The 7,732-nt window shown below is 42.3% G+C and overlaps 1 protein-coding gene across 1 annotated transcript in view; it reads left to right on the top strand.

Moving 5' to 3' along the window:
* The window catches only part of CORIN (corin, serine peptidase), a 358,777-nt gene that overhangs the window by 290,895 nt on the left and 60,150 nt on the right, over window positions 1-7,732 (top strand). The window contains exons 11-13 of the mRNA XM_045284056.1: window positions 328-473; window positions 1,207-1,314; window positions 6,539-6,652. Coding sequence (XP_045139991.1) covers window positions 328-473; window positions 1,207-1,314; window positions 6,539-6,652 — 368 coding nt within the window. The remainder of the gene's footprint in view (window positions 1-327; window positions 474-1,206; window positions 1,315-6,538; window positions 6,653-7,732) is intronic.

The raw sequence follows: 7,732 nt of genomic DNA, 5'->3' as shown, positions 1-7,732 counted from the left end.
GTACATCCTCTGGTCTAGCCAGATTTGTAAGGCAGAATTAGGATCATGATAGTGGTGGGGAGGAAGCATTCAAGAACTAGAGGAAAGTTGTATGTTTCCTCGTTGCTACCCTGCACTAAAGAACTCTTTTTGAAGAGATGTTACATGTTTTGGTTTCTCAAATGACAATTACGTGTCTGTACATTTCTCTCTTTCTATGTATCTGGAAGCGCATACACGCAGAGCCACACAAGTACACACAATGAAGCCCTCCCTCCATCCATCGCTAGCATGCCTCTCAGACGCAGCCTGTTCCCCATCTCATCTTTTGCCTTCCTTGCTCCCCAGGGCTCTCTGCGAGCACTCCAAAGAACGCTGCGAGGCTGTGCTGGCCGTCGTGGGTTTGCAGTGGCCTGAAGACACACAGTGCAGTCAGTTTCCAGAGGAGAATGCCGACAACCGCACCTGCCTGATGCCTGATGAAGACGTGGAAGGTTCGTTTGAACATTAACATTAACTAACATGAAGGGACGTGCCAGCTACCTTTTGAAGTCTCACCTTCCTTCCGCCCTCCTCTCCAGTGGAAAATCAGGTTGCATAGAAGAGTGAACTTAGGAACCGATTGCAGTGAAGGAAGGGAGCTCACTTCTTAGACATTTCCATCACTTTATAAAGGAATGGCAAAGATGAGTTTAATAGTCCAGCTATGTCTCATTTTAAGCACATTTAACCCCAAAAGTCCATTAATTAGGGGCCCTGACGGCAATGGGTGAATACTGAGCCTTGGTTTCTCCATGTGCCAAATCGTCGGGGATCTGAGCAGCACGGGCTCCTGGAGGAGAGACGCGGAGCTGCTCACCAAATGGAAAGACTGGGACACAGACGTCATTTTGACGTCATGAGAATCGTTGGGCAGTAAGAAGCGTTGACTCAGAGGGATGGTTCAGGCTCGGCTAATCAGGTTATCCATTTGCAAAGATGGTTCATTACCGGGAAGGATGAATACCCTAAACAGTTGATCAAGGGAGTTGATACCAATGATAGAGAAAGGACCCGATGATCAGATGGAAGAAATAAACGTTGGTTGCTTCAGCTTTGGGGGGGGATCCGCCTTATCTTTAGTAACAGTTTCTGGACTACATTCCATGTGTATCTAGATGGGTTAGCTATGTCTGGGTTTCTACCCCTCGAGAGTAATGTGGCCCATATGACACGCGGTTTTCACAGAGTGCTCACCTAGCCACTTCAAGTGTCGCTCTGGACGATGTGTTGTGGCGTCCAGAAGATGTGATGGCGACGCTGACTGTGATGATGACAGCGATGAAGAAAACTGTGGTAGGTACAGCAGGTGGCGTTTCACGTGCATGTATGTACACCACTACCTGGTTTTAAATGGTTGTTGGTAATGATTGGGATCGATGCTAACGTTTCTACTTAAATTATCCACCTTAGAGGGATGGAGTTGATAAGTGGTTTTTGTCAGTGAACACTATTGCTTTTCCCCCAGTTGCACCCCTATGGGTGATCTGTTTGCAAACAGCTGAAGGAGAAGTGCTTCACCAAGGTCAGAGATTAATTTCATTCTTATTAATTCTAAAGTCATTGTCATCCTGCTTTAAAATCAGAATATGATATTCGGTGCTTGTCCGTATGATTTCCATGCTATTAAGTAGGCATGGGAATACTTTCAAAGGCAGAGTTCAGGCTTCCATGTTCCAATTTCATCAGGATTCATTTCCATGCCCTCTCTGATTTCACCTTTGTTGACAAAGAATAAAACTCTTCCTGACGTTTTCCGCTATCGAACTTCACAATCACCAATGGAAAGGTCAGAAATGCCATTGGTAATTTAAGTGGCTCTAATTCCCCTTTTATTTCCCTGCAATCCTTTATACTTGAAACCTCAGGGTGTGGCAGAGAATTAAAAGTGGGCAATGTTCTTTTCTGAATATTCTGGAATAGAACAAAATGATGGAAGAGCTCCTAAAGGCCCCTTTGGTTATGACTGTGTTAGCTTGTTCTACTTTAAAAATGTGTACATTTTTGACATTGAAGCCCATAAGATAATCCATCAAAAAATGATTTCATCCTTTTGGCCTTTGAGATGTGCAATAGTGCCTTGCACCCTCAAACGACCTTTCTGTGGTAGACGCTGCCCTTTTGGTCTAGACAAAATGTCAAGAGCAATCAAGTGCAATTCTATCATCTCCTGCAAACATGAGCCAGTGCATGTGCAGGACAGTGAGTGTCATCAGAATGATGGCCAGATGACCGGGGTAATTTTGTTAGGAAGGAACATACAGTGTTTTGAGAGCCATGGAAGATACTGTTGTTTGCTCATTTGTGGTCTTTGGGTACAGATATCAATCAGAGCTTATTGAATATCCCCTGGGCAAATGATTCATTGAGAAATGATTGGATTTGTTCACTAAGTTATGACTTTGATGGGTTCTGATGATTCTGGGATGCAGTTTCAAAGGAGTCAGGCTGCATGGTTCCAAGAGTTTACATGATACTCTCTCTATTGGAGACACGGGGCCTTGCTGGGTAGAAGGGGACTAAGTATTTGAGGATATCAAAGCTTTCTTGTTTGTTTTTTTAAATGTCCTGGTTACTAATAAAAGGCCAGAGATTTTGGGTTCCCCCCCCACACACACACACATTTTAGAAAAAAGAAATTCAAAGCCATTATATGAATTTAGGTTACATTTCTATTTAAGTAATGACTTTTGCCAGTATTTTAATTACACAGTTAAAAGTACACTGGGAATTGTTTAATCCTTATCAAATACTTAAATTAATAAAGACACTCGTATGTTTGGAGTTAAATCAATTGCTCCAAATAATTTATGAGAAAACTCATGTTAAGATTTCTAAAGCAACTAGTAATAGAAAATTAACATTCATTCCCCCATTGGCATGCATTGACGCAATTTGAATAGGGATGACCATCGCCCTGACGATGGTGGGCATTACATTTAAAGCCAAATAAGGAAGTCACATCATCCACTTCCCACTCGCCTCCTTTCTCTGTGTGTCTGTGTCTCCTTCCTTGTGAATAAGCAGATCACCTGGTAATGCAAATACCAGCTCAGCAATGCTGGGTTTCATCCAAGCTTTCTAATTGAGTCTGTCTGTTATAGCATTCAATGCGCTTAACTGCCTGGACCTCATTGGCCTCCACGGCCCAACTTCTGCCAAATGGCAAGATGTGCTTATTTCTCAGAGTCCGTGGGGAAGTGATCATTACAATCCAAGGTACTACCCAGCTCCAGGTTGCTTTTCCCTCCACAAACTGCACCGCTCACCGGGAGAGGGGGAAAGAAAACAGCACGAGCCCTTCCGACCCTTGACAAGATAGCCCTCCTCAGAGTACAAGGGAAAACATATATATATATATATGCCTAAACTGCATCCCCTCTGAGAGTAATTATAAGAGTAAGAGATAACATTCTTAATCACTACGTATCCACATTTCACTTGGCTAGTTTTAATTTTTATAACAACATTGCAGTTTAGGTCAGAGGAGCACTATTTTTCAAGTGAAGAACCAAAGCTTTGGGAAGTTAAGACTCACAGTTCTCAAGACTCACTGCTATGGAGTCAGTTCTGACTGGGAGTAGCCCTTCGGACAGGCTGAAAGTGCACGTTTGGGTTTCCTAGATAGTAAATCTTCTTGGGAGTAGACAGCCTCATTTCTCTCCTGAGGGGCCGCGGATGGTTTCGAATTGCTTGGCCTTGTGGTCAGCAGCTCAGGGCGGATCCAGGCTTCTCTGTAGAGTGAGAGTGTGCAGGGGGGAACGTGAACATAATTTTAAAGCCAGACACCTGGGGTTGAGTGTTAGCTCCAAATCTCACCTAGATTTGAACTCGAGCTGTGTCACCCGAGGGAGCTGCAGATATGCAAGCGTGAACGGCTCATTGTCACACTCAGGGAAGACATCAGACTCTCCCTCACACCTCCTGGGACTCAAGAGGGCCTGTCGTTGTCAGAGGTGATCCATGTCTATATCCCCGGCAAGTGGAAAACCTTATCATAATGAAACTTCCTTGGCTCACTGCTACCTTTTCAGAGTGTGAACAGTGGCTCACTGCCGCGCTGGCAATCGCACTGTTCGGTTTGGTAGTCCATCATTCATTCCAGCGCCCTCCAGCGGGCAGGAGAGCTCCCTGCTGAGAAAGGCCGTGTGGCTCAGTGTGAGAGAACGCTTCACGTCTGTCCTGTTCCCGAGCCCCTGCAGTAGATGTTCTGGGCTCTTGGATCCAAGATCACCTAGATGCACAACTAGCGAAATACTTTCACTCTATTTTTTTTAACGCTTTTAAAAACTCAAAAATTCATTTTACTTCATAGTGAAAAAAATCTTGACTTAATTTGGTAACTTCACCATAAAATAAAATAATAATAAAAAGTTTTTCTTGTGATGGGTTCCAAGAAACCTGTCAATTATTTTTGAGATTTCTCTGAATTTTCTGCAGTCAGTCAGATGGTCAATAACATTTTAAAAATGGAAACTCCTTATTTGAGCACTACTTTTTTTTTTAAGATAATTTTATTGGGGGCTCTTACAACAATCCATACATTCATTGTATCAAGCATGTTTGTACATATGTTGCCATCATTAGTTTCTAAACATTTACATTCTATTTGAGCCCTGGGTATCAGCTCCTCTTTTTATCCTCCCTACCTCCCATCCTTGTGATCCCTTGATAAATTATTATTATTATTTTCATATTTTACAGGGACTGCAGTCTCCCTTCCCCCAAGGTTTCTTCCCTCCTTTCCCCACCTTCTCCATACCCTGCTGGTATCACTGTACTCCCATTTCTGTTCCTGAGGGGTTTATCTGACCTGAATTCTGTATCCTGAACTCTTATCTATACCTGTGTACATTTGAGCACTACTTTCTATGTCATTGCCTAAATTATCTTTTCCTGGCAATGGGAGACTTTTTGTCCCTTACATGAAATAAAATTCCATTTAAAATAGGTGTGTGTTGAGGGCCTGCTGAGTGCTAGACGTTGCCCTCCACAGGGGGTGACAGGAAGCCAAAGAAGGGTGCCACTCTTTGATCTCTACCCTCACACGCCTGCCAGTCTAAATGAAGGCGGTAGCCCTGAGTGAAGTGGTTGGGCTGCATCAGACAATTAGAGTGTTTTAACAAATATATAAGATGCCAGACAGCGTGCGATGTAGCAACAATGAAAAATACAACTTTCCTCTAGTTCCTAAATGCTTCCTCTGCCCCCCACTATCCTGATCCCAATTCTACCTTGCAAGTCTGGCTAGACCAGAGGGTGTACACTGGTACAGATAGGAACTGGAAACACAGGGAATCCAGGGCGGATGATCCCTTCAGGACCAGTGGTGTGAGTGGCGATACTGGAAGGGTAGAGGGAGAGTAGGTTGGAAAGGGGGAACGGATTACAATAATCTACATGTGACCTCCTCCCAGGGGGATGGACACCAGAAAAGTGGGTGAAGGGAGACGTCGGACAGGGCAAGATATGACAAAATAATAATTTATAAATTATCAAGGGCTCATGAGGGAGGGGGGAGCGGGGAGGAGGGGGGAAATGAGGACCTGATGCCAGGGGCTTAAGTGGAGAGCAAATTTTTGAGAATGATGAGGGCAATGAATGCAGAAATATGGTTTACACAATTGATGTACGTATGGATTGTGATAAGAGTTGTATGAGCCCCTAATAAAACGATTAAAAAAAAAAGATGCCCTGTGTTTGAATAACATGGCATTTACAAAGTTTATCACAATTGCTTGCTGCTTGATAGGCAAATTACAGTTCAAATGTCAATGACCAGGAAGTCACTGTGCTGCTGTTGTGCTCAGTTCCACCGATCACCTATTTTACCAAACATGATCCCCTTTTCTAGCAGTCTACTTTCAGCCTCACCCTGCCCTCTTGGAACTACGTTCATTTCTCACGTGAATTAATACCGCATCTAACCTTATATTCGATATGTGACTTCTAGAAAGGAGTGGGTTCCATGGCTGGCTGGTAAGCCTGTTGTGCTAGATGGAAAGAGTCTCGCTTTTGACGGAACATGTAAGGAGGGGGCTTCAAAAAGTTTGTGGGAAAATCCCACTACATTTGAATTTTATTTTGTCAAGAATGACTTGCAGCCCCCTTGTAGGAGGCTTTCCTGTCTGACGACTGCAATTACATTTTAAAATCCGCATTTAGTTAACTAGGTTCTGGCATATTTGCTGAAAAGCATAACATCATTTTACAGGGAAGTATTTTGTGCTGGCAAATCAACTTAGAGAGCAGCAGGAACAGTGCAAGATGTGACTGTGTGGTCACCTTTCCATTTCCGAGATGTCACTTCTGATTTTCTCTTAGGACCATTCGTATTGCAACACAGAGATAATCGAGTATTTCTACTTTCAACATTATGTTATTCGTGGCTTAAAGGAGTCAAAACTCTTGAATAAAAATGAAAAATCATGCTTTTCTGCTGTAATCTGTCTACATTGTTTGACCCAATTAATCATCACTTCCCCTCCACATCTTCCACAATCTTTTCGTCTGTCTCCAGGTTGCAAAGAGAGGGATCTTTGGGAATGTCCGTCTAATAAGCAATGTTTGAAGCACTCGGTGATATGTGATGGCTTCCCAGACTGCCCTGATAGCCTGGACGAGAAAAACTGCTGTAAGTGCTTGCATGAATTTGTCAACATGACATTTTAATTTTAAACACAAATTACCTCTCTCCTTGGATACAAACGAGGCATATGACTGTTGTAACTTTGCATGCGTTCTAGTTTTTGACCAGAACATACACTTGTAAGAATAAATGCAATGAACCTGTGAGTACGTGGGGATAAGTTTATACACGATATTGTAATAGTATTATTTGTAACATGGAATAAGTTTAAAACACCCCAATACAGAATATATTTATCAGACAACCATAAAATGAGATGATTTGCAAACACTAAAAATTAGAGAAATAATTTCTTGTGAGTTCATGCTATATTACTAGTTCAAAAAGAAGTAACTAAAAAGTACTATATGTGCTATTCTCCAGAGTTTATAAAGTACTTATATCTACATATAGAAAAAGATCAGATGGCCATAATAAAACGTGTATCATTATGATCTCTGGATAGAGGAATGTTAAACTTCTTATGCTTTTCTTTCTTCTCTAGATTTTCTGAGAGAATAGTATTTGCTTTTAGAATTAGAACATAGTGTTATTTTATTCCTTTGGGTGTTTTAGCTACAAGAAATAGAAAACCTACTCCGAACTGGTTTAAGCAACAAAGATATTACCTTTTATAATAATGCATATACAAATTTCTTACATAGTTAGATAAAAGTGGCAGGAGCAGGGTGGATTATTAAGGCCTTTTCCAGGGCTGCTTTAGTTTTCCGAGGCGTCTTGCTGACTCCACAGGGTTGTAAGATGTCTGCCCATCGCTATATCAGGTGTGCCATACTTTCTCAATCACATCCAGTGGGAAAGACCTAGAATATAGTTCCCAAACTGATTTGGCCTACTGCCCACTTCTCAGGGGGGAAAAAATTACTTAGCAGCTCCCCTTTTTTATAAAATCGTTTTATTAGGGGCTCATAGACGCTTATCAAAATCCGTACATACATCAATTGTGTAAAGCACATCTGTACATTCATTGCCATCATCATTCTCAAAACATTTGCTCTCCACCTAAGTCCCTGGCATCAGCTCCTCATGTTTCCCCTCCCTCCCTGCTCCCCCCTCCCTCATGAG

The sequence above is a fragment of the Echinops telfairi genome, unplaced genomic scaffold (assembly GCF_000313985.2).
Source record: "Echinops telfairi isolate 266 unplaced genomic scaffold, ASM31398v2 ScPeMD7_7468;HRSCAF=8506_0, whole genome shotgun sequence".
Classification (NCBI taxonomy): domain Eukaryota; kingdom Metazoa; phylum Chordata; class Mammalia; order Afrosoricida; family Tenrecidae; genus Echinops; species Echinops telfairi.
Note: the sequence above shows the minus strand (reverse complement) of the source record. Positions and strands in the feature narration are given on the sequence as shown.